General features: G+C 43.4%; 1 protein-coding gene across 3 annotated transcripts; it reads right to left on the bottom strand.

The window, feature by feature from the left end:
- Positions 1 to 225: 225 nt before the first annotated feature.
- LOC132864427 (E3 ubiquitin/ISG15 ligase TRIM25-like) lies at positions 226 to 27714 on the bottom strand. Of its 3 annotated transcripts, XM_060897843.1 has the most exons (6): positions 27115 to 27714; positions 20461 to 20556; positions 18138 to 18371; positions 17790 to 17949; positions 15349 to 15408; positions 226 to 1445 (listed from the first exon to the last, which is right to left on the bottom strand). In XM_060897843.1, the coding sequence occupies exons 1-6, from the start codon at positions 27712 to 27714 to the stop codon at positions 913 to 915; spliced, it is 1683 nt and encodes a 560-aa protein (XP_060753826.1). In that variant the 3' UTR covers positions 226 to 912. The 3 variants fall into 3 exon arrangements, 1 of the variants encoding a protein (XP_060753826.1); XR_009650221.1 differs by lacking the exons at positions 226 to 1445; positions 17790 to 17949; positions 18138 to 18371; positions 20461 to 20556; positions 27115 to 27714 and adding exons at positions 8882 to 11421; positions 16054 to 16607; XR_009650222.1 differs by lacking the exons at positions 226 to 1445; positions 15349 to 15408; positions 18138 to 18371; positions 20461 to 20556; positions 27115 to 27714 and adding an exon at positions 17138 to 17649 and having other exon boundaries at positions 17790 to 17945.

Genomic DNA, 27714 nt, shown 5'->3' with positions numbered 1-27714 from the left:
ATGTATTATTTTCCTTTTGATGAATAAAGGATATAAATACTACTTATATCATGTCATAGCCGGAGCTCGCTAGCGCGCCAGGGAGCTCGCAAGCGCGCCGGGGGAGCTCGCTGGCGCGCCGGGGAGCTCGCTGGCGCGCTCGGGCGCCAGAGATCACTGGCGCACCGGGGAGCTCGCTGGCGCGCCGGGGGAGCTCGCTGGCGCGCCGGGGGAGCTCGCTGGCGCGCTCCGGCTATGACATGATATAAGTAGTATTTATAAACTTTATTCATCAAAAGGAAAATAATATTCTATTCAATATTCTATTCTAATCGCCCAAACTTGTGTATGGCGATGGGTCAGTGAACAATCCTGGTGGAAGCAGGTCAACGTCGTTCTCTAAGCCTGCTAACCTCAATTTTTGCAAATACCTCTCCCTCTGCTCGCCCTGTAAATGCCCTACGTCGCTGGATAGTGAAGGTGTTTTCTGCATCTCGCTCCTTTTTCTTTTATGTTTTTCGTTTGTTGCCTTCCTCGCATTCAAACTGATTCGAGCCGTGACGTCCAAAATGGCAGTATCACATGACTTGGTCACGTGGGTGAAATACCTCAATACAGAGGAGGAGTCTTGGACCAAACCAACTGCAATAGAGGGGAGGGGAGAATTTCCTTATTTGGTAGCGCCTATTTAATCTGCTGCGATGCTGTCGGCGTCTGGGCTGCCATGTGAAAATGCAGAGTGCAGTTGAATTGATGATTAATGCAAGAATAAGATCAGTGACCAAAATTAGTGAAAATTATTTTCCCCATGCTCCAAGCAGGCCACCATTGATGGTTTGGGCCGGGGATGGTCCCGGCTAAATATAGGGCCACCCCGGCATTGCTGACACCTCAGTTATAATTTTACTAAACATTTCAACTTTTAGCAACATTTCATTTTTTCATCGGATCACAAAACCTCACAGATGAGTCAGAAAGCCACATCCAGACCCCAGCGTATAGAGGCTGAGTGAATGTGGTGTGGACTCTGTGGAGGAGCCTCATCGTGTCAGAGACGCTGTAGAAGGACAGAGTTCCTGCACTGTGATCCACATACACTCCTATTCTGGAGGATGATGGACCTCGGAGATCAGTCTCAATGTTGTTGTGTCGGAAACAGACAGAGGAAGAAAAACACCGCAGACTCCAGGACTGACTGTTGCGTCCAAACACACACTCATTACCCCATCCTTTCCTGCTGATCTCTTTATATGAGACTGATATGTGCACATCACCGCTCCACTCCACCTCCCAGTAACAGCGTCCACACACACTCTCCTTACACAACACCTGACACAAGGAGTCAAATCTCTCTGGATGATCAGAATATCTCTGTTCTGTCTCACTGCGTGTCACCGCTATGTTCTTCTCAGACAGAATGAGTTCAGGATTTACTGTGTTTGGATCCAGAGTCAGATAACAGAAATCTAAAACAATAAAATATCCACAGGTTAGATGTTAATCACAGGATTTATAAGAAGTGTGTGTGAGACACCTGTCTGTCGTGAGGCTCCGAAGCGCGTATGGAGTAGAAGGGGGCGTGGCAGACAAAACCATGTGACTGATGACGAAAGAGGCTTCGGCTCTATATAAAATCTGGAGGGCTCCGAACCCATTCCCCTCTGTTTTAATAGTATTTATTGGTCACATTTTAGACACAAAAGATTCAATTAGCAAAATTGTGACCAATAAATACTGTTAAAACATGTGAGAATGAAGCTTTTTCTTTTTAAGTCCACGCACTGTTCAGCAAATGGGGTAACTTTTAATGTGGTAAACAAATGCAACTTTAATCAGAATTATGAATGATGTATGCACTGGAAAATAAAATAATTCACGCCTATGCAAGATGAGTTTTGTTAACTGCTTGTGGAGTGTGGGTTCAGTCCAGTCGTCATCTCACTGAAGCATTTGGCCAGATGGTGCATCCGGCATCCATACTGTCAGACGCTGTATTTCTTATTACATTTGTTTACCACGTTAAAAGTTACCCCATTTGCTAAACACTGTGTCGTCTTAAAAAGAAAAAGCATCAAAATTGAATCGTTTGTGTCTAAAATGACAGTGAATTATGTGATGAATAAATACTGTTAAGACATGACTGTGAGAATGAAGTGAAAATGGCAAATAACATGAGAAAATAATCCTGTTTCAACAGCTGTCCTAAATAGAAAGGAAGTATTGTACAGCCTTTTGTGTTATTATTATTATTATCTCTCGTGGCGGCACGGTGGTGTAGTGGTTAGCGCTGTCGCCTCACAGCAAGAAGGTCCAGGTTCGAGCCCCGTGGCCAGCGAGGGCCTTTCTGTGTGGAGTTTGCATGTTCTCCCCGTGTCCACGTGGGTTTCCTCCGGGTGCTCCGGTTTCCCCCACAGTCCAAAGACATGCAGGTTAGGTTAACTGGTGACTCTAAATTGACCGTAGGTGTGAATGTGAGTGTGAATGGTTGTCTGTGTCTATGTGTCAGCCCTGTGATGACCTGGCGACTTGTCCAGGGTGTACCCCGCCTTTCGTCCGTAGTCAGTTGGGATAGGCTCCAGCTCGCCTGCGACCCTGTAGAACAGGATAAAGCGGCTAGAGATAATGAGATGAGATGAGATGAGATGACGGTTTAACACACAAACCAAATCCACGCGATGTGAGCCGTAAGATGGCGTCCAGATGGCTTCACTCGTCTCTACAGAGGGGAATGGGTTCGGAGCCCTCCGGGTTTTATATAGAGCTCAATGGATGTGATTCACGAAAAGATTCATGACTCAGAGTCTCATTCAACAGAGTTCACTAGCGACACCTACTGTTCAGAGAAATGTACAGCATGTTTTAATTCCTACATCACAACAGTGTTCTGACACTTTACATTATTATTCACACAGTTTTCCATTTTAAAATAACTTATAAACATTAGTTTTTTATATACCTTTGTTATTCAGTACTCTCATTTTCTCTCTCCCTCTCTCTCACACACACACACAGTCTCTGTATGAATTTATGCTCAGTATAATTGTGTCTGCACAGGAAAAGGTTTAGATAAACATGAAGAGGATAACGCGTGTGTGTTGGACTCGGAGTCCTTCTGTAGCCGTAGTAACATTTCAGATAACCTTTATTGATTTTTATTGAGGAACAGGATTTCTCCTCACTGTGTTTGGATCGAGGCGGTTCTTTTAATGACCTTCTGAATAAGTGTTTTATTTTTGTTTATCATGTCTGGAATTCTGAGATTGATCGTGTCATCGCCATAATTCTCAGCAGTAACGATGTCAGCGCATGAGCTTTATAAAATCCCAGCTTAAAATGTAGATACCATGTCTATAAAATCAATCTTCAAGCTTAGATTTGTAACTTCTGAAGACCATTCAAGTTTAAAAGATGGTGCTGATGTGTTAATAAACTGTGGTGAGGAATGTAGATCAGTTTTCCAAGTCCAGTGCATTTGTTGTTAAATATGAAGCCCTTTTTTATTACATAAAAATAAGATTAAGCTCCAACTTGACGCATCGAGGATAATGTACATTTAATCCACGCATGTCACGACAGTCGAGGCGAAAGAAAGAAAAAAAATCAAATGTTTATGCATTAATAACCAAGTTAATGAACAAAATCTTGCTTTTGGTGGTCCGTCTTCACCCACTGCACCTCATCCCCTTTAGATTCTGCAGTTGCTGCCCCCCATCGTGAAAAACAGGCCCTGGGGTCGCTTCACATTCCTGATGGAACCACTCCAAACAGCTTTCACATTCAGCCATTTTTTTCTTTTCCTCCCTTTTCCCTCAGCATTCTGTACACACAAAATACTTCAATCTTTAGTGTTGTATCGTGGTGTCTTTTTCTGTTTTGACCTAAACTTTGTCAGTATAATTGTGCGTGAATCAAGCTGACGTTGTTCCTGCTTAGAATTATTATTAGAATAATTATGATGATTAGAATTATCACCAAACCTAAATAATTTCAATCCTGACGTGAATACTCGTCATATTAATTCTAGGTACTACTCCCCACACGAATTTCATTCTTCTCAAGAACTTCGTAATTATCCCACGCCCAAACGAAGGTTGGAGAAGGATATAGAAACAGGTTCTGTCCATCCATCCGTCCGTCTGGTCATGTTTTCGTTTCTGGGCCATATCTTTAAATCTACTGAAGATATCTTCATGAACCTTTGTATACATAATCAAGCAACATGTGAACTGGTGCCTTTTGCTATTTTCGATTTTTGGAAAAAAAGTATTTTTCAAATTTTTACATAGCAATAGATTTTGACTTTGAGCAATGTTCGTTTCCGGAGCATATATCCAAAACTATTCATGCTACGGATCTGAAACTTGGTATACATGTGAATAAGGTGATGAGATGTGCGTTTTCATACTAAGAAATTGGAGAAATTTTAATTTTTCATGTTTCCATGGAAACAATTTCAGACTTACTCTCGAGACGAGGTTTGGTTGTCAGAGCAGAACCTGAAAACTATGAGTGGTTTGGTCTTGAAAGTTGGTATATGTGTTGATGAAGTAATGTGTATGTGCCTTTTGATACTAAGACGTGAAATTTTAATTTTTAGCTCACCGGGACCAAAGGTCCGGTGGGTTTATGCCAATGGCTGCTGAGGTCAGTGTAAAGAGGTAGGGTTGGTTTCCTGCAGCAGAACTTGAAAAACATGACAAATAATATCTTGAAACTTGGTATATATTGCGGGGGATATAGATGACTATCTTCTTGTTTATCTGACAAGTTGTTCTCTTTCCTTCAGTATATTATCAGGAGCCTCTCAGCTAAATTTGATGAATTTCAACACATACTCAGTATTTTAGATCATCTATTGAAGATCCGTTGCCTTTCAGAAACCTGGCATTCAACTCAAAGATAGTTTTGTCAACTTTTACTTACCTGACTTTAATTACATTTCCCAACACACTAAATTGGACTCTTCATAAATTCCTGAAGTTATAATCTAAGAGATGACCTTAATACTTCTTCTGATCAAGACGAATCAGTCTGTGTTGAGCTCCATAATGAAGGCAGTAAGAACATAGTTTGTGGTGTGAGATAGAGACACCGAAACAGTTCTTTTCAGCCATTTCTGGATAAGCTTTCCAGAATAATTGATAAAATCCATGAGGATTGAAAGCTTTGTATTTTTGTGAGCAACCTAAACTTAAATCTGATGAATTCAGACACTCGGATACCTACAGGTGAATTAATCAATACTTTATCTTCCTATTCGTTTCAGCCATGTTTATTGACAATATATTTTTTAATTCACTTAAATATCCTGTGCAGGGTCACAGGCAAGCTGGAGCCTATCCCGGCTGACCCTGCACAGGTTAAGCGGTGTAAGATTGTATGTGTGTTCTCGTGCATAGCTGTACTGAACTTATGACCCTTTCACACCCTGGTAAACGTGCATAATCGCGAGAACATACTCTTTTATTTTCTCTGTACCTTCTAGTTTCGCTGAAACCACATTCCTGGTTCCTCCTGTTCTAGGGGGTGTATGGTCTGCTCTTTCATGTATAATAAAAACGACTCCTTATCTGGCGAGTTGACCTTGTGCCCCCGAGCCCCTTACTTATCTTGTCACGCAAGCTTCTGATGTATATAAACCCTGCTCTCTGTGTGTATCACTGAGCAGTGCCTGAATAAACCAGATTGATTTAACTCGTGTGGTTTGCTTTAACCCTGCTCCAGAGCGCTCTTACGTCAACGCATCTGAACTGAGACAGACACAGGTTCTAACAATTTGGTGACCTCGACGTGATACTCTCAATCAGGTAAGACATGTTTGATTGACTACCTGGTTGGCAGTAGTTTCGTAGTGTCCTACGGAGGACAGTTTTCCCTGGTTCGAGTCCAGGAAGAGCGCGCTATACAAATTTGTACTATATTTGTTGTCTGTTCCTCTTCAGATCCGTTTGTTGTCATTGTACGATGGGAAGCTCGTTCCCTAAGCCTGCGCCAGGGGAAACCCCGGCCGAATGGATGACTAGGTGCGGTTTTGCTTATTATGTTTCTCCCTGGCTCGATAATTTGGCAGGTTGGACCGAGGCCAACCCTCAAATTCCTTCATATCCTCGCCGAGGTACTTTCGATCCTGGTTATCTTGCATCGGCCCATCGCATGATTTATGAGGGATTAGGGGACCCCGGATGGGATCGCCCGTATATGCGGGAAGGATATGCCAAATGGTATGATATGAAGAAGATTTGGGATAATTTTAAACAGGCTTATACTCCCCGTTCAGTCCTGAAATCCATCCCGAAGCCTCGGGCTGCACCTGTCACCAAGGAAACGGAGGAGGCGGCGCTAGGAAAATCCAAATCTCATTCTGCTCCTCCAGCCTCGTTAGATAGTAAACCTCCACCTTATAGTAAGGCTGGAAAAATTACTGGTAAATCGTCGTCATCTGTAAAAACGATTCCTAAAATATATCCGTCCTTGGCTGCTGTGTCTGCGTGCCCCCCCCCCCCCACGGTTGACAGAGGGCAGCGTCCCGGAGGGATAAAGGGTGCGCCTGCATCAGCCAAGAACGGCAAAGACGAAGAAAGTAGTGACGATACCGATGATGACACCGATGACGATGATGATTGGGATAATCCCGATGGTGTGGGTCCAGACGCCGGCTCGCGTCCTTATCCGCCACAAAACGCTGCTTGTGTATGGGTTGCAAAGCGCAGTGGTATTGATATAACTCCTCCGTCCCCGTCGGCTCTTAAGGACATCATCTCGCTTCTTCCGTCACCCGATAAGCCCTTGCTTTTTGTTGATCAGTTAATTAATGTTTCTCGTAATTGTCAGCTTACGGGAGCTGATTACCGGTTTATTCTGCAAAATAAATTAGGAGGCGCATATGATGAGACAGCCCTGTTAGAAAACGTTCAGGTTCTCGCCCCCGTCAATGATCAAGCTGAAAATATTAAGGAAGAGTATGAAGGGGATGACGGTCGCCCGCGTCGGCGCACCGTGACTACCTTCTTTTGGAAGGACACGCCGAACGCACTGCAGCAGCTTCGTGAGCAATTGACGCGATACCTGCTCGCCTTAAAACAAGCAAATAGAGACCTGTCACAGGTCACTAATTGCAAACAGGAGCGTTCTGAGCTGACGTCGGCTTTCTGGAAGCGCTTTGGGGAAGTTTGGCAACATTTGGGAGGTCTTGAACTTAATTTGGCAAACCCGAACCCAATGTTCTTGTCCACCTTTCTGTCTAATTGTCGCCCCGAAATACAGAGCGTTTTAAAACATCACTGGAGTGACCGGAATAATCTGGTCCTCCGTCAGGCCGGGGAGCGGGTGCGCACGCTGGAGAGCGATGGTCTTTTAGACTGTAAAACGAATAAAGCATGTTTATCCGTCGTGCCGGGCGGACGAGCGGAGGGACGACAGGAGAGGGGTCGCCGAATGGGGCCGCGCGGTGGGGGAGGGAGGAGAAATGGAAAGTGCCACTATTGTGGAAAAGAGGGGCACTGGATAAGAGAATGTCATGCGAAACAGCGAGATGAGCAGGAACGCGAGAAACCCGTCATGCGCGCCGGTTCAAGCCCCACAGGGCAGAGAAATCCTGCCCGCCCATAGGGCTGCCCTCAGAGCGATGAAACCCCGACCGTTGCTATGTTAAATCTTTTATTCAGCTCCCCTCTTAACGAAGATCTTCCCACTATTGTTTTATGCCTGGCAGGGACTGAATATCCTTTTTTACTCGACACCGGGGCTACCATGTCCTCAGTGGGGAGGGAATATGCGGGTCCTTTATCTACACGGTCTGTAAGCTCTGTGGGAATAGAAGGGGTTCCTTTCCATTCCAGTTGCACGCCCCCCCTTTCTGTTACTTGTGCCCTTGATCCTTTACTGAAGTTTTCTCACTCCTTTGTTTGCATGCCTGATTGCCCTTTTAACCTGCTTGGACGGGACCTCATGAGCCTCCTAGGGCTCTCTATTTCTTTTAATGGCTCACACATGGTTGTTGACATACCAGACGAAACCTCGTCGGCTGCTCTTGCCCTCACCTCTCTTTCTCTCCCCCATAACCTTCTCAATGCTGCTTGTGCCGTTACCTGCCTCACACCCTCTCTTTCTGATCTCCCAGCTTCTCTTTGGGCGAAACATAAGGACGAGGTGGGCTTTGTTAACTGTACCCCTTACGAGGCGGTCATTAAACACTCTTCGCCAGTATATGTAAAACAGTACCCCCTTTCCCCAGCTAAACTGTCTGGCATTGATGATGTTCTGTGTTCTCTCCTAGAGCAAGGTGTGGTTGTTCCCTGTGTCAGCCCTTATAACACTCCAGTGAATCCGGTGCAGAAGCCCAACGGCACGTGGCGTTTCACCCAGGATTTGCGTAAGATTAATGAGTTAATTATCCCAGTCGCCCCATTAGTTCCAGACGTTCCCTCTCTTATGGCCTCGATTCCGTGTGAACATGCGTTTTTCTCTGTAATTGATCTCTGTTCTGCCTTTTTCAGCGTCCCTGTGGGCCACGACACGCAGCCCCTGTTCGCTTTTACGCACAGGGGAAAGCAGTACACATGGACCAGGTTACCCCAAGGATATGTCGATTCCCCCGCGGTTTTTACAGCCGTAGTGAGGGACGCCTTGGCCGGTTTGTGCCTCCCCTCGGGCTCCTCCGTGCTCCAATACGCGGATGATCTTCTGGTAACGGCGGAGGACGAGGACCTTTGCGCTAAAGCCACACTCGCTCTCCTCTCTCTTCTGGCGCAAGAAGGTTTCAAGGTCTCACGAACTAAGCTTCAGTTCTGCCTCCCCACTGTTCGATATCTGGGTCACGATCTCTCCCAGGGCTCCCGCAGGCTCAGCCCCGAGCGTGTGCAGGTCATCCTAGACACTCAGGTGCCTGCCACCAAACACGCCCTCATGGCTTTTCTGGGACTTATCAATTACTGCCGCCAGTGGATTCCTGACTGTTCCACCTATGACAAGTGTCTGCGCTCTGCAATTCTGCACTCGGACCCTTTGACTCAGCCCCTGGTGTGGTCTGATGAGATGCTGACGGCCTTCAGGGCCTTGAAACAGGCTTTATGCTCGGCCCCTGCTCTCGGACTTCCGAATTACCGTTTGCCGTTTCATTTATATGTGTGCAACCAGCAGGGAACTGCGTCTGGGGTTTTGGCGCAGGAGCACGGGGGGGGTATGCGGCCTTGTGCGTTCCTCTCTAAAACTCTTGATTCTGTGGCACAGGGTCTCCCTGCTTGCCTCAGGGCGGTGGCTGCATGTGCTGTCATGGTCACGGACGCTGAACGGCTGGTTTTGTCTCACCCGCTCGTTCTCCACACCTCACATGATGTAGTGCACGTTTTAAAGAACCTCAGTACCCAGCATTTATCTGCGCAGCGTCGCTCTGGATACGAGTCTATTCTTTTGGCCACCGAAAACCTTACTGTTAAGCCCTCCTCCTCTTTTGATTCTCTCGCGCACGCGCTTCAGCGCCTCCTCAATTCACAGGATGATTTTCTTCCTTCTGAAACACACGACTGCATTTCTAGCATTCTTTTCGAGACAAGTATCCGCCCCGACTTACGCTCCACCCCGTTACTTTCAGGTGATTCGCTGTTTGTGGACGGCTCGTGCTCACGCCCCTCTGACGGCGTTTTCGTGTGTGGTTATTCTGTGTGCCGCCTTCCTGATGAAACTGTTGAAGCTTTTTCTCTTCCTTTCTCCTCGGCTCAGGCTGCCGAACTATACGCTCTAACCCGTGCATGTGTTATTGCCCAGGACACAGACGTCACTATATACACTGATTCACGTTACGCTTTCGGCGTTGCTCACGACTTTGGTCGGATTTGGGCTTCGCGTGGGTTCACCACTGCAGACGGTAAGCCCATTTCTCATTCTTCGCTTGTTACTGATTTAATCACCGCCTGTCTTCTCCCGCGCTCTTTAGCCATTGTTAAGACTCGTGCTCATTGTATTGGGGACTCTTTTGAGATCAGGGGAAACTCTCTCGCCGATCGCATTGCCAAAGCCGCGGCTGCCTCCGGTGTTTTTCCGCCTTCGCTTACTCTCTCCCTGGTCTCATCCAGCCGTATGATTAGTGCCGTTCTTCCGGACATTGACTTGATCTCCCTCCAGGCCTCCGCTTCGGCCTCAGACAACCATTTCTGGGACTCATGCGGCGCGCAGCCGTCTGACGGCGTTCGGATCGATGCTCAGGGCCGCCTTTGTTTGCCTAGACATTGCACTCCATTTCTCGTCCGCGAGTTTCATGGTCCCACTCACCGCGGACGAAGGGGGGTAGTGGAGGATTTATCCAAAATATTTTGCATCGACAAAATACACACCGATGTACATCACATTCTAGACAGATGTTTAACGTGCGCACAGAATAATCCATCTAAACCAGGCGCGGTACATCAGCACCTTCCCATACCTGACACGCCGTTCCAGGAATGGCAGATTGACTTTACTCACATGCCAAAACAGGGCCCCTTTAAGTATCTCTTGGTCATGGTCGACAAATTTTCACGATGGGTGGAGGCTTTCCCTTGCGGGAAAGAAGACGCTCGCACGGCGGTAAACAAATTGACGCAAGAAATCATTCCGCGTTATGGCCTCCCGGTAGGGATAGACTCTGACAAAGGTACGCCGTTCACCTCTAAGGTGACCCAAGAACTGTGTAAAGACTTAAAAATCCTTTGGCGATTCCACATCCCGTACCATCCACAATCCTCCGGCATTGTGGAGCGCGCAAATAGAACAATCAAGGGTAAGCTGCGCAAGGCAATGCAAGAAACCGGCACTAAAAACTGGGTACAAATTTTACCCTTAGTCCTCGCTGACATGCGAATGACCGCTCAAGTGGCCCTCGACAACCTGTCTCCGTATGAGCTCGTGATGGGCCGGCCTTTTCCTACACCCTGGCGCAGAGGTATGCAGGCTATAGGAACGAGTGATCTTGATGTACATCTCAGTGAGTACGCCGTGGGTCTCATGCGGGTGTTGGATGAATACTGGACGAGACTAAATTCCAAAAAGCCTCCCATTCCTGAGGCACCCACTCACCCCTTTGAGGTAGGGGATAAAGTGTTGGTAAAGAAATTTGCGAAATTAGGCGCTCCTTTGGAGGAACCGCCCTACAGTGAACCCACGGATGTGCTCGCTGTAACTCGAACGGCTGTACTAACTGACCTTTTTCCACAGTGGATTCATGCCAGTCGAATAAAGAAGGCTCCAATGTAATAGAAATCTATATTGTTGATGCTTAACAGGTTTTTGTGTTTCAGAAAGTTGCTGTGACAATAGCTGACGGCCTTTTCAGGGATCCCCTTTCCAGCATCCGGAGTGATCCGGTTTCGGCTGATCTACAAAGAGGGGATGGTCGGTGCGTCCCGCAGACTTCTGAACTGAGGAATCTGGAAGACACGTGAGCCTGGGCTACCTTCAACTATCTACATCCTGTGGACACAGAAAGAACAAAGTCAGTGACCAGTATGACTTTCCTTCTGGTATTGGTCTTAGTGCTTGGAGCAGGGAATCCCGCTCAAGCCAGCCACGAGGACAACGTTTTTTGGCAATTTGCCAACTGGACTGCTAAACAACATACTAATCAGTCTTGTTATGTCTGTCAATACGTTAGAGTCTAAACTGTAGTTATACTCTGTAAACAAAGTATAAAAGAGGGGATTGTAAGATTGTATGTGTGTTCTCGTGCATAGCTGTACTGAACTTATGACCCTTTCACACCCTGGTAAACGTGCATAATCGCGAGAACATACTCTTTTATTTTCTCTGTACCTTCTAGTTTCGCTGAAACCACATTCCTGGTTCCTCCTGTTCTAGGGGGTGTATGGTCTGCTCTTTCATGTATAATAAAAACGACTCCTTATCTGGCGAGTTGACCTTGTGCCCCCGAGCCCCTTACTTATCTTGTCACGCAAGCTTCTGATGTATATAAACCCTGCTCTCTGTGTGTATCACTGAGCAGTGCCTGAATAAACCAGATTGATTTAACTCGTGTGGTTTGCTTTAACCCTGCTCCAGAGCGCTCTTACGTCAACGCATCTGAACTGAGACAGACACAGGTTCTAACAAGCGGTTAAGGATAATGGATGGTCGGATGACTTGAATATGCTACATATAATGGGAATATTTTATTATGACCTAACTAACCATTTTCCCAACTTTGTGTCTATTGACTCAATTCACCCTCCCCATTGAATAAGCAAGTTTAGAGAAGAGAGTTCCTATGGCAGGTGGCACAGTGGTGTAGTGGTTAGCACTGTCACCTCACAGCAAGAAGGTTCTGGGTTCAAGCCCAGTGGCCAATGGGGGCCTTTCTGTGTGGAGTTTGCATGTTCTCCCTGTGTCTGTGTGAGTTTCCTTCACCGTCCAAAAACCTGCAGGTTAGGCTAATTGTTGGTTCTAAATTGACCGTAAGTGAGAATGAGAGTGTGAATGGTTGTTTGTCTCTATGTGTCAGCCCTGCGATGACCTGGTGATTTGTCCAGGGTGTACCCCACCTCTCGCCCATAGTCAGCTGGGATAGACTCCAGCTTGCCTGTGACCCTGCACAGGATAAGCGGTTATGGATAATGGATATATTTCATATGGTTCAATGAAGATGCATTTATTTATGGTTTTCAACAAATTGACTGCTCTAGCCAGTCCGATGGTGAGCCTGATATTCATGACATTCTCCAGCTTTCTTGAAAACTCTGATGAAATTATTACCGCTCATGTTCCTCTGAAAAACCATGTCAAGGAAGGAAATCAAACTCAAATCTGAACCATGGATTTCCCTTCAGTCTTAGAACAATGAATTATAAAATCAAATTGTATAGAAAAATCGATCAAGACGAGAAATCAGTGCCCGTATGCCCAGTACAAAGTGTAGAGAAATAAGCTAAACCATTTGACTCCTATAGGTAAAAGGATCTAGCAAATGAGTTCAATGTTTATTTTGCAGACATTGGTAAAAGTAGCAGCCAAGCAATACCAAAGGTCAACAAAATATTTTCAGATTTTCTTGCTTCTCTGACAAGCGACAGCTTTCTTCTTAGTCCTACATGGACACAAGAAATTCAAGACATTTTTCTCCGGCTCAAGTCTGGCGAGGCTTGTGGCCCCTTTAGTATTTCTGTAGCCCTGTTCAAGATATTAAACTCAATCTCAAGGCCTGTGGAGATCCTACATCACTTCTCCTTTACTTCTGGTACTGTTCCTGATTCTTTTAAACTTGCTCGTGTCAGACCCGTGTTTAAAGCAGAAGCTCAACTGTTAACTTCTAATCATAGACCAATTTCTCTTTTGTCAATTTTTATCAAAAATATTAGAAAAACTCATGTAAAATAGGCTGAATACATATTGAGAGAAGTTTGATTTAATATATTCTGGTCAGTTTGGTTTCCATGACAACAGATCTACAGAACATGCACTTTTACTCATCGCTGATAAAATCCAAAGAGCAATTGAAGATGGCAAATTTTCCTGTGGTATCATTCTTTGTCTGAGTAAAGCCGTTGATGCCATAGATCATGATATTTTGTAAGAAAAATTATATTCTTATGGCATCCGTGGCATTGTCCATGATTGGTTTGCCTCATATCTATCAAATAGACATCAGTTTGTTTCAATCGGTAATATTTCATCCAGCTCTTTACCAATTTCATGTGGAGTACCACAGGGTTCGCTTCGTGGCCCCCTTCTATTTCTCTTATACATAAATGATTTTATGAACTGCTCCAATATATTTGATTTTCATCTTTTTGCAGGTGACTCAAATTTATTCCTGGCAGATTCATCTTTAGATTCTCTAGAAGCCAGGGTAAATTCTGAATTAGTCAAAATTCGGGAGCTTGGTTGCAAATTTGAATTTCCCTCCGGAGATTAATAAAGTAAATTCTGATATCATCGTGTGGCTTTGTGCAAATAAATTCTCTCTGAATGTTGACAAAACAAATTTTGTTCTTTTTTAATCCACCCCAAAAGAAACTGAGCAGAACCATTTCCTGAAAATTAATTATAAGCCGATTAAACAGAAGAACCACATCAGGTATCTTGGAGTAGTTTTCGACTCTCACCTCATCAGGAGGAAACACATCCACCAGTAGAGCAAGAAAATCTCCAGAGGCTTTGGAATTATTGCTGAGCTCCATCACTATGTTTCTCAAAGTATTCTAACTCCGCTGTACTACTCTCTTATTTATCTCATCTCATCTCATTATCTCAAGCCGCTTTATCCTTCTACAGGGTCGCAGGCAAGCTGGAGCCTATCCCAGCTGACTACGGGCGAAAGGCGGGGTACACCCTGGACAAGTCGCCAGGTCATCACAGGGCTGACACATAGACACAGACAACCATTCACACTCACATTCACACCTACGGTCAATTTAGAGTCACCAGTTAACCTAACCTGCATGTCTTTGGACTGTGGGGGAAACCGGAGCACCCGGAGGAAACCCACGCGGACACGGGGAGAACATGCAAACTCCACACAGAAAGGCCCTCGCCGGCCCTGGGGCTCGAACCCAGGACCTTCTTGCTGTGAGGCGACAGCGCTAACCACTACACCACCGTGCCGCCCCTCTTATTTATTCTTTTTTAATATATGGTGTTACAGTTTGGGGTAATACTTATGAGACTACCCTTCGTCCGATAACTGGACTCCAGAAGAAAGCTGTCAGAATTATTAATTTAGCTTCTTTTAATGAACACACACCTCCTATTTTTAAAAAGCTGGAGATGATAAAATTCTCTGATTTTAAAGATTACTTAAACAGTATTTTTATGTTTAAATTTCATTCTAGTTTATTTGCTGCCTGCCTTTGATAACTTTTTGACACTTTTAGCATCAAGGCACAAGTATAAAACTTGACTGGCTTCGAGATCTTCATTTTGTGTTCCATCAGCCAGAACTAACGATGGCAAGTTTAATATTCGCTTCAAAGCTGCTGCTCTCTGGAACAGTATTGATGAATCTTTCCAGAGTCTTAGCTTCAACAATTTCAAGCGTTCTATCAAAAGTACGATTATCGCTTCAGATCAGCATTCCTTTCTCTTTTCCTCACACTGTCATTTCATTTTCCCCTCTTTTTATTGTTTTTTTGTATTTGTTGAAATATTGTATTTTATCATTGTGCCTCTGTGCGACTAGCTTTCTTCTTTATAACAGTAATCCATTATTTTTTTCTGCCGAGTGAGATTAGATTACTAGTTATTTCTAGGCAGAATTTTATCCTTCGTATGTATTAGATTTGTGTGTGTGATATAAATAAACTATTATTGATACCATTCTGTGTGTTGTAAGTCAAAAGAAAGACCATCATGTGAGAGGTCCTCCTCTGAGTTGGAGTGTGTGTGTGTGTGTGTGTGTGTTACACCTACACTGCAGGAAATCTTCTCTGCTCTTTGGTTTTGAGGGTAAAATCATGTGAACTGCTGCAGCTGTAGAGACACAGAGACAAAATGGAGACTGAAAAATGACACGAAAACAGTTTAAAGCATGAAAATGAAAAATTAGATTCCTCACTGCTCTCAGTCAGACACGATTTAGAGATCGGCCAAAATGTCATCACACTGTGCAGCATTTGAATGTAAGTGTAACACACCCTGCTCATCAGCAATAGATTACACTACAAGTTCTTTACACTCTAGGGATGATGCTCACTTATACAGAGGCCTGGGGTAAACTATGGAAATGTTTACAGTTGACTGCTGTGCTTCTATACAGCTATACTCTGAGCCCCCACTCTGATTACCCTCAGAGAATGACAATTTAACATATTTACACTATACCTATTGGAGACCATTAATTACCACGACATAGGAAAGTAAGATCAGGCATACAGCAGATTATATCAGAAAATAAATAATAAACATTTATTATAAACCCATTACCGTGCTTAACCTTCTTCAAAAGTCGTTAATAATATTAAATAACAGCAACACTGAACAAACCACACATTCAAGATAGAAAGGGGAAAAGAAAGAAAATACCCAGCCGGAGTTAAAACAGTAACGTATGGGTACCCAAGTTGGCGCGCGTTGGAGCTCTAAACATCCAAGGGAAAAGAATCACTGTTTACTCACGAACAGCTGTGAGTTAGCTTCCCCAAGCTAACTGTAGTCACTCTAGGACGTTGACTTCAAATACCAACATTGACCGTCGTCCATACGACCCACTACCATCCGCAGCAGCTGAGAAGACTCTGTACCACGAACCTCCCTCCAGCACCTCTAAGTAGTCCTCCTTTTTCCGTGTTTAATCCCCAGTCCAAAAAAAAAAACCCCTGCTAGCGAGACTCAACAGCTCATAGCAACAGCAGTAATTGAAAACAGCTGTGACTCCACCCCGTCCCGCTGAACCGACTCAAGTGGAAAAAATACAACCGTGGATCACTGGTCTCAAAGTCCGTAACTTTCACGTAGTGTTACTATTAATAAAAATCACTAATGTCCGTGGAACCGCGGACAAGAGGATATTCACATAACCCCAATATACAGTACATTGAAAAATTACATTACATATTGAACTCTCCTGTTAATAACACATACTAGTACACAATATACAATACATTAACATAAATTAGGCTTAACCTAATTTTCAGATGTGTTACATAAGAATCATGAAAAGAAGCAAAAAACTTTTCCCAGCTGAAGCTCTGACAATGTGTGTGTTTTTACTTTCTGATGGATTTTATGGAGGAATTAAGGCCTCGGTTCTGATCTAATGTTCATCATATTTGTTATGTGTGAAGTTCAATAAGATTAGTTTGTGGATTTGTGATTAAGGTCCTGTTTATCTGGGAAATTTATTTGTAATTTGCACATGTAATTTCTGAGTCGGGCGGCATGGTGGTGTAGTGGTTAGCGCTGTCGCCTCACAGCGAGAAGGTCCAGGTTCGAGCCCCGTGGCCGGCGAGGGCCTTTCTGTGTGGAGTTTGCATGTTCTCCCCGTGTCTGCGTGGGTTTCCTCCGGGTGCTCCGGTTTCCCCCACAGTCCAAAGACATGCAGGTTAGGTTAACTGGTGACTCTAAATTGAGCGTAGGTGTGAATGTGAGTGTGAATGGTTGTCTGTGTCTGTGTCAGCCCTGTGATGACCTGGCGACTTGTCCAGGGTGTACCCCGCCTTTCACCCGTAGTCAGCTGGGATAGGCTCCAGCTTGCCTGCGACCCTGTAGAACAGGATAAAGCGGCTAGAGATAATGAGATGAGATGAATTTCTGAGGCTAAGGGCCTCTGCATGCTCTTGCGACAAGGCTTTCGCAGATAGCTTTTTGCAGACAGTTGTAATTTATCGTTGAGCGGGGAGTAATAGGCGTGCGCGATGTTATTCACCACCACAACGCAAGGGGGCGCGAAGTCGCGAAATCGCTAGGAGTAGTTGGTGGGTGTGGTTAGCTGGAGTCGTATAGATGTACGTACTTCCTCACTTCCTCGATCAACCGCTCTTCGTGCTGCTCCATCTTCGCTCGTGTTTTTAAAAATGGCGGTCGTGAAAACAAACCAAACCGGGAAAGTAGGGAAGTGGAAGTGCGTGTACAGCGGATGTAGAGTGGACCAATCAGAGCCCTCTTGTCTGCGAGGCTGTCTGCGGTGGTCACAATTTTTGGGAGGTGCGCGCAGAGCGTCTGCGAAGGTGGGGGGGGCTTCGCAGATGCCATCTGCGATGCCATCTGCAAGGACTGGGTTGTAAGCATAAATTGGCCTTAATACTAATGCTTTGTGATTTGATGCAGTTTTGTTCCTGCTTACATTTTATTTCCATTACATTAATTTTATGGCTCTCTTTACTGTGATACAGAACAAATGTTTGTTTGTTTACCTTGTGGATGGATTACATTGAATTCCTCCTCACAGATTTCCTCGACTTGTTTTTTCAGATCTGAGAGAGATTTCCTCACTCCATCAAATGAGAGATGTTGATTGACAGTGAAGCTGGGTGAGTCGTCACATCCAGGAGAAACACAGAGAGACGGGAAACTCTACAGAGAGGAAACACAGAATAGAGAAGGAGAAAAGTGTAGGAGAGGAACGAATGAATATCAGACTGAATCAGACCAAAGACACACTTGGGATCTCAGACAGGAACATTTATTGTTGCTGTAATGAGCTTTTAGGAGGAAACTTTGTGAGGAACAGCGCCCTCTGTAGATCAGACAGTGAGTGTTACCTGGAGGAAGTGGATGTGATCGTGTGTGTGTGAAAGCTGCTCCAGCTCAGTGACTCTCCTCTGAAGATCAGCAATCTCCTGCTCCAGTTGCTTCAGGAGTCGTTCAGCTTGATTCAGTTCAGCTTTCTCCTGAGCTCTGATCAGCTCGGTCACCTCCGAGCGCTTTTTCTCCATGGAGCTGATCATCTCAGTAAAGATCCTCTCACTGTCATCTACTGCTGCCTGTGAACGCTTCTGTTAGTACACACACACACAATGGAGGTCTAATGGGATACTCTGTAAAAATAAACTCTCTCAAGAGATATTTGAGTTGTTTTTGTTAAACCCCGGGTTTTCATTCCTTGTTTTTTTAGTTCACTATTTTAAGGAGATACGCAGAACCTTTATTTTTAAATATATTTCTAAGTGGATAGTATCTCCATCCTTGACTCTTGTATGTTGCATAAATAGGAATCAAAAAATATTTTTTGAGAGTTAAACTCGACCGCAAATTTGGCATTGGAGCTGCCCCGCTGAGCCAGCCAGCCCTGAGCGCGTGACGTTACTGCGGGAACCGGTTTTAAGGCCGAGGCCTTTGACAGCTATAGACCAAAGTCATATAAATAAAAATTTATGGTGAAAGTAAGAAATACCATTACCGACTTGCTCAACTAAGACTGATTTGACTTCGTTGATTGTGGGTTGACTCTCATTAAAACAGGATGGGTGTTATAACTTATGCAACATACCGGTACATGTACATGCATCTATTCATTCTCATCTCATTATCTCTAGCCACTTTATCCTGTTCTACAGGGTCGCAGGCAAGCTGGAGCCTATCCCAGCTGACTACGGGCGAAAGGCGGGGTACACCCTGGACAAGTCGCCAGGTCATCACAGGGCTGACACAGACACAGACAACCATTCACACTCACATTCACACTTACGGTCAATTTAGAGTCACCAGTTAACCTAACCTGCATGTCTTTGGACTGTGGGGGAAACCGGAGCACCTGGAGGAAACCCACGCGGACATGGGGAGAACATGCAAACTCCGCACAGAAAGGCCCTCGCCAGCCACGGGGCTCGAACCCAGACCTTCTTGCTGTGAGGCGACAGCGCTAACCACTACACCACCGTGCCGCCCACATGCATCTATTTTCACTGATAAAACGTAAAAGGCTCATTAAATAATCAGATAAACTGAGACAATCACATTCTGAAGCAAATTAAATAAGTCTTAAACCAGTAACTTAAATACACAATACAAGTTACATGGATTAATCTAAATGCAGGTAAACGTGTTGTTTTTGTTGTTTTGTATCCAAATGAGAGTCGGAGCTTACCCATGTGCGTTCTCGCTTCTTGAAGGCCGATCTTGTGGCCGATTTTTTTGAAACAATCTGACGTTCAGTTGTTCATTCAGTTCTCCGTTCATTCCCTTCTTCCACGTAAGGGCGAGATGGCAACAATATCCAGTTTAGAAATCAGACAGCTGCTCCACTCATTCTCCATTTTCTCCATACTGAGTACTCCAGCATTACTGCTCGGCTCAGGCAATTACTAAAACCCGGGACGGGACATCGCCGGTTTTAGAAACAACCGCAGGGAGGTCGCTGCCTGAGCGATAATATGTCACGTCCCGTTCCATCCTGGGTTTTACCAACAACCCTCGGCTCAAACTGTGGGAGAGCTGGTGCCACTGAACTTACTTTCCTTTTTTAAAAAAATGTATTTATTTTTATTTATTTTTTTTTCCTTTTCTCATAGATTTATTTAATTGTTGATACTGCACCCTCTTTCAAAACTGGCTTATAGCCAACGCTCCTCAGCAGATCAGAGGTTTCGTACGAGTCTTCAGAAAAATGTACAGAGCAGAGGAGAGACCACTTCGTAGGCGCCCAATGTGCCTGTGAACTTCTTGCAAAATGCATCCAAATCTTTGCAGTTTGAACATTTTTGGGCCATGAATGCAACATAAATCCACCTTCTGTCATGTTGCTGCACCGGCCAGCAACACATCTACATGGCATGGCGATAAATTAGCTCAAAATGGAAGCTGGAAGTTGCAGTTACCTCTGTGTTTTAGTATAGCGGAAATGGCGATGAGACCGATAGCCTTCCTGCTGTGACGTTACAGACGTCAAGGTCATTCACTCAGGCCGCGACCTATATGAATAATTTTAATCATAAATATTACGATATTAGATTTATTGTTATGCTTAAAACTATTCCTGTGCCATTCTTGGGGTCTCAAGGCATTTATGAACAAAAAATGAGGCCATGGTTCTGCGTATCTCCTTTAAGCAGGTTAATTGAAACACAGCTACTCTTCACTCCTCACCTTAATAGTGTCCACAGCCTGTTTCAGCTCCTGCACCTCCTTCTGCTTCTCCTGGATCCTCTGCTGGGATTTCATCTGCTCCTCCTTTAGCTCATTCTGAGAACAAATAAAATACATTTTAAATACATTTCATCATCTTCTACAAAATTATAACCAAAAAAAAAAAAAAAAAACTAAAAAAAAGTCAATAAAAACATTTCAATGAAAACTAGAAATATCGACTCTAGAACTAACTAAAATTAAAAGACACCCAAAATGAAGTGACTTCTATCTTCATATGTTTGCACCACTTATGATATTATAAGTTTAGTTTTCTGTGAAAATGTCAACTGATTGTTATTTCAATGTTATTTGTGTGACAGAAACATCAAGGTAGTTCAGCAATATTCTCTGGAGTGAAACTGTTCAAAAGGCAGCTGTGACTTTCAATGGGATTCACAGACAGACTGATCTGAGAAAAAACGCGATGAGTGCTTCCGGGAATGTGAAAGAGCCGCCAGATTCATTGCAACTGGCGTTTGGTGGACTGGGGTGCGATCATGGATTGAAAGGAGTTCTAGATGAGTGTGAAACGAATGTTTTGGAGGAGTTTTCAGAAGAGAATGACAGTGAGAGTACTATAAAAGTGAAGGTGAAGATAAGTCAGGTAAATGGAATTACCACCAATTAGATGCTTTAAATGTCAGCGATATGGACACATTTCTTCTGTGTGCAAGTCAAAACCTAGGTGTGCTAGATGTGGAGGCGAACATGAATATGGTAAATGTGAGGAAGGAACAAAAATCAAGTGCTGTAACTGTGGAGGTGAACACAGTGCGGCCTATAAAGGGTGCAAGATGTATAAAAGAGCAATTCAAGTGCAAAGTGTAAAGGTGAAAGAGAGCGTTACTTATGCCGAAGCTATTAAAAAGGTTGACAAAGAAAACCAAGTAAAATCAAGGGTTAAAGGAAGTACGACTCCTGTAGTTTTACGCCCGAGTCAAACTCAAATGACTCTGAAATGCTGTAAAGTAACTGAAGAGACTTTAATTGTGGAGAAGAAAAAATTCATTGCTTTTATGGTGGAAGAGGTTAATTGCTCAGCCCAAGTAGCAAGTAGAATTGATAGAATTAAAATAATTTAAAAAGCAGTGGAAAATTATCTAGAGATTCATGAATTGTCAGTTGATTCCATTCACAATATGGTATTAGGGGTATCTGATAGTCAAGCACCATGTGGCAGTTAATAATGACTTTATCTATTCTACAGTGGAATGCCAGGAGCTTAATTGCTAATGGTCAGGAACTAAAACACTTTATTGAGGAACAAGTTGTTAAACCAAACATTATCTGTATACAGGAAATCTGGTTAAAATCATCACTTGATTTAATAATATATGGATACCTAGCAGTGCGTAAAGACAGGGATACAGCAGGAGGTGGAGTGGCCACATTTATTCAGCAGCGGATTAATTACAGAGCTTTAAATATAGATAAAGAGGTTGAAGCAGTTCTGGTTGAGATTTGGGTCGGTAAAACTAAGATTAAAATTATCAACTTTTATAACCCTGGTAAAAGAATCTTGAGAGAGATGCTAGATGGTATGTCTCATCTCCTCTCATTATCTCTAGCCGCTTTATCCTGTTCTACAGGGTCGCAGGCAAGCTGGAGCCTATCCCAGCTGACTACGGGTGAAAGGCGAGGTACACCCTGGACAAGTCGCCAGGTCATCACAGGGCTGACACATAGACACAGACAACCATTCACACTCACATTCACACCTACGGTCAATTTAGAGTCACCAGTTAACCTAACCTGCATGTCTTTGGACTGTGGCGGAAACCGGAGCACCCGGAGGAAACCCACGCGGACACGGGGAGAACATGCAAACTCCGCACAGAAAGGCCCTCGCCAGCCACGGGGCTCGAACCCGGACCTTCTTGCTGTGAGGCGACAGCGCTAACCACTACACCACCGTGCCGCCCTGAGTTAAACTCAATCATTACAAATATATTATGTGTCAGCAGAAGAGGTTCTTGGCAAATCTTCTAGGATGAGGAAAAAGAGAATGGTACCTTGGTGGTCAGATGATTGTAAGGAAGCAATTAAAGCTAGAAATAAAGCTTTCAAAATTGTTCAATCAAACCATTCCTATACCAATTTAATGGAATACAAAAAAAAATCACATTCAAAAGGTTAAAAGAATTATAAGAGAAGCTAAAAGGAAATATTGGCATGATTTCTGTTCTAAAATAGGGGTGGAAGTCAAAGTGGATGATATTTGGAGCGTGATTAAAAAGATGGGAGGCATTAGAAGGGAGTTTTCCTTACCTGTGATTAAAAACAATGATGTGGAGGCAGTAACTAATCAAGAGAAAGCAGAGATGCTTGCGAAAAGTTTTGTTAAGGTTCATAGTTCACAGAACTTAACTGATGAAGAATTGTCTTGGAGAGTTAAAGTAATAGATGAGAATAGAGGATGACTGGAAAAGCAGGTAATAAGTGAGAGTGTACTTGATAAGGATTTTACATTATTTGAGCTTAGGAGAGCATTAGATGAGGTTAGGAACACTTCACCAGGGAAAGATGGTATGTTATAAAATGATTAATGAAGTCAATGACGTGGCTAAATATGTAATTTTAAGTCTTTTTAATGAGATTTGGGAGCAAGGTAGATTGCCTTTGTGTTGGAAACATTCTGTAGTGGTTCCGATTGGAAAACCAGGGAAAGATAAAACTGAAGTTACAAGTTATCGGCCAATAGCATTAACATCTAATTTATGTAAGATTATGGAAAGAATGATCACTAGAAGGCTAGTGTATGAAACTGAAAAAAAGAGGTCTTGTCTCCCCACACCAGAGTGGGTTCCGTAGTGGGCGTACTACAATGGACCATATTGTATGTTTAGAAAATGAAATAAGAAAGCACAAGTCAATCACGAATCAGTTTTAGCAACGTTCTTTGATAGAGAGAAAGTGCATGATATGCTATGGAAGGAGGGGTTGTTAATTAAGCTGAATAGGATGGGTATTGGTGGTAAGATGTTTAACTGGATTAGAGACTTCCAAAAGGACAGAACAATAGAAGTAAGAGTTGGGGTTAACTTCTCTAACAACGATTCAATAGAAAATGGAACATCTCAAGGTAGTGTATGCAGTCCAGTACTGTTCAACATTATGATTAATGATGTTTTTAATAAAATAGATGACATTAGAATCAATAGACCATTATATGCTGATGATGGAGCTTTGTGGGTAAAAGGACGAAATATTGATATTAGAACTAAAATGCAATTAGCTATCAACAAGGTAGAAAAATGGGCACGTGAGTGGGGTTTTCAGGGCAGCACGGTGGTGTAGTGGTTAGCGCTGTCGCCTCACAGCAAAAAGGTCCTGGGTTCGAGCCCCGGGGCCGGCAAGGGCCTTTCTGTGTGGAGTTTGCATGTTCTCCCCGTGTCCGCGTGGGTTTCCTCCGGGTGCTCCGGTTTCCCCCACAGTCCAAAGACATGCAGGTTAGGTTAACTGGTGACTCTAAATTGAGCGTAGGTGTGAATGTGAGTGTGAATGGTTGTCTGTGTCTATGTGTCAGCCCTGTGATGACCTGGCGACTTGTCCAGGGTGTACCCCGCCTTTCGCCCGTAGTCAGCTGGGATAGGCTCCAGCTTGCCTGCGACCCTGTAGAAGGATAAAGCGGCTTGAGATAATGAGATGAATGAATGAGTGGGGTTTTCATTTGTCTGTAGAAAAGACTCAATTTATTTGTTTTTCAAAGAAAAGAGTAAGTCCCACACTAGAGCTTAAGTTGTATAACCTTAGAGCAAGTTAATATTGTTAGGTACTTGGGAGTTTGGTTTGATGTCAAGTTAACATTGAAGGAACATATTCAGAAAATAACTGAGAAATGCAAAAAGGGCATTAATGTTTTGAAATGTTTATCAGGGTACAACTGGGGAGCCTCAGGGATGTCCCTTAAAAGAATTTATATTGCACTGATGAGATCAGTTTCAGATTATGGCTGTATTGTGTATCTTTCAGCATCTAAGACATTGCTTAATGAACTCAATAGAATGCAGGCTAAAAGTCTCAGGACATGTTGTGGTGCATTTAGAACTTCTTCCATACCAGCGTTGCAAGTAGAATCAGGAGAAATGCCCTTAAGCCTCAGACATCTTCAGTTGAGTATGGCTTACTGGATTAATTTAAATGGACATGAGGCATCACACCCTCCTAAAAAAAGTTCTCAGTGAGTGTTGGGAGTATGGCAGATCCCAGATTTGTAGCTTTGGATGGGATGGTAACAAACTAGCAAATCAATTGGGAATAGATGATATCATTTGTAGTAAGACTGTGCCCCTGGTAACAACTCCACCTTGGTTGTTTTGCTCCCCTACAGTGATCATGGAAACCAAAGAGATAGCTAAATCTGGAGGGGTGGATCAGAGCGTAGAGCAATATTTAGGAAGTAGGTACTATAATACAACACAGGTTTATACAGATGCATCTAAAGATTCAGAGGGTAAAACAGGTATTGCAGTTTATATCCCTGATTACAAAATCTCTATTAAAAAGAGAACATCAGATCATCTGTCTATATTTGCAGCTGAAATGACAGCCATTATTATTGCATTACAGTGGATAGAAGAAACTAGGTCCCCTAAAGCAGTTATTTGTTCTGATTCTGCGTCATCTCTCACATCCGTTCAAAGTAGAGAATCGTCATGCCGACAGGACTTATTGAATGAAATTAATATCTTATTTGCAATCAGTCAACAGAGAATATCAATCCAGTTTGTATGGGTTCCAGCCCATAAAGGAGTTGGTGGCAATGAGGAAGCAGACAAGCTGGCAAAAGAGGCAACCAAAGAAGAGGAGGTTCAGTTAAGTATTCCACTCAGTAGATCAGAAGTTAAAGTGCATATTCTGGACCAATTTAGGTTTTTTTTTTTTTTTTATGAAAGTATGTCCCTTTACACACTCATCCAGAAGGGTAATTTTGCACAAGGCCATCTGTCTACAGCAGAAAAAAAAAAAAAACCAAACGCATCTGGAAAAATCCCAAGGGAGTCTGGAGCCAGAATCGTGACATCACCTGCAGAAGCGCTGGCAGGCTGCGAGAGCTTGCACGGTTTCAGTGCACAGCCTGTGTAGACCAAGCGCTCCCATTTCTCTCTCACTGTCCTGTCTTTTGGAAAACGATGAGTACTAATTCCATCAAGATTGGTGTTGCTACACCCTCGTACGATACATCTATGAACCATTTTAATAGTTACGCGATAACGTTGAAGAAATTTGCAGAAAACCACCAGGTCGTTTTCTCAGAAACAAACCAGCACTGATGTAGGATTCAGAGGGAGGTGTCCCGCAGATGACGTCACGAAAAACAATGTTTCCCGGGAAATTCAAATGACAAGTTTTTTTCAGAGGCGGACCAATTCACCTCAAACGGCTTGATTTCATCTGAATTTTTCTGGTATTGTGCAAGGTAAAAAAAAAATGCAGAATGTTACAGATATTTGACCAAAGTTTAATATAAAATAGGAGAATTACATTGATCTTGCTCCTGAATTTACCGTGATATGCACTTTAAGGTACTCATTAAACAAAGTTAACATATGGCAAGCTGAATGGGATAAGGAGAAGAAAGGTAGACACTTATATAATATACAAAAAGATATCTCAAGTAGCAAACCGAGTTACCCAAACAGACAGGAGGAGGTTTGGTTTACAAGACTGAGAATAGGCCATACTGGATTAAATAACAGCTTATACGTTGCAAACAAACATCCATCTGGAAAATGTGAACTTTGTGGAGTGAGAGAGGATGTAGATCATGTTCTTTTAAGGTGCTTAAAATTCTACAGACAAAGAGAAAAACTGAAGAGGGAAGTGAACGCAGTCAAGAAAGCCTTTTCTTTAGACACCTTATTAGGTGAGCCGAGATCAGAAAACATTACTTGTGCTATGATAACATTTATCAAAGAGACAAAATTAGCAAATAGGATTTAGTTTGTTGTTTTGCGTTGTTTTTCCTTTTTATTCAATTTTTCTTTGAAATGACATCCATTTGATTGCACCTCAGTCCAGTAGATGGCGGTAATACACTTTGCTTGTAAACTGCCATAAAACCTGACAGAAGAAGAAGACTGATCTGAGAGCAGTGCGCGTCATCACTGTTCCCTTTTATTTCTCAGTGAGTTTAGAGGGGGGAGACATGCACAGTGCACATCTGGATTCATGGGAGTTATTTATTTGTTCAGCAGTAAAATCCAGAGTCATAGTCAGGTTTACTTCTTTCAGGTGCTGTGTGTACATTCAAAACCACACCCAATTCCACCGGAAGAGAACCACACCCAATTTCCACATTCAGAAAGATAAAGATTTTTTTTAACCTGTAGATCATTAAATGTTATGAAATATGATATCCAGTTACAGAGCTTTAACACAGTCACGTGAGCACTTTAGCTGTAAAATGCTGGAAGAAGGGTTTTGGGTGTTTAAAGCACATTGACTGGTCTGATCTCTAACATTTCTTTACATATTACTGTTTGACTGGAAATAAAAATTTACTTCACCGAGAATGACAGAGAACCAATTAAATCCACTGAATACAAATTAGATTAGAAATAGAATTTGTATAAAATGACTTGGAAAAGAAGAATGATGTCCAGTTCTCACCTGTTTTTCATTTCTTTCTGCTTTAGTTGAAACTGTATCATGACCTTTATGTTCATCCGTTGTACACAAATAACAGATGAAGCTTTGGTCAGTACGACAGAAGATCTCGATCAGTCTGCCATGTTCAGAGCAGATCTTCTCTTGGAGCTCTGCACAGGCTTCAACTAACTTGTGCTTCTTAAAGGCAGGAGACTGATAGTGAGGTTTAAGATGATCTTCACAATAGGAGGCCTGACACACCAGACAGGACTTGACAGCTTTGTATTTTCTCCCAGCGCAGGAATCACACTCCACATCTCCAGGTCCAGTGTAACAGTGAGCAGGAGAAGCAGCTTGGAGTTCAGTCTTCTTCAGTTTCTCCACCACTTCAGCCAGCATGTTGTTCCTGCACAGAACAGGCCTTGGGGTGAACGTCACTCTGCACTGGGGGCAGCTGTAGACGCCCTTCACATCCTCCTGATCCCAGCAGCCATTAATACACACCTTACAGAAACTGTGTCCACAGGGAATAGCTACAGGATCCTTCAGGAGATCCAGACACACTGGACAGCTGAACTGATCCACTGAAAAATGATCTACTGAAATACCAGCCTCTGCCAT

The sequence above is a fragment of the Neoarius graeffei genome, chromosome 17 (assembly GCF_027579695.1).
Source record: "Neoarius graeffei isolate fNeoGra1 chromosome 17, fNeoGra1.pri, whole genome shotgun sequence".
Lineage (NCBI taxonomy): Eukaryota > Metazoa > Chordata > Actinopteri > Siluriformes > Ariidae > Neoarius > Neoarius graeffei.
This window is presented reverse-complemented; position numbering and strand designations above follow the sequence as displayed.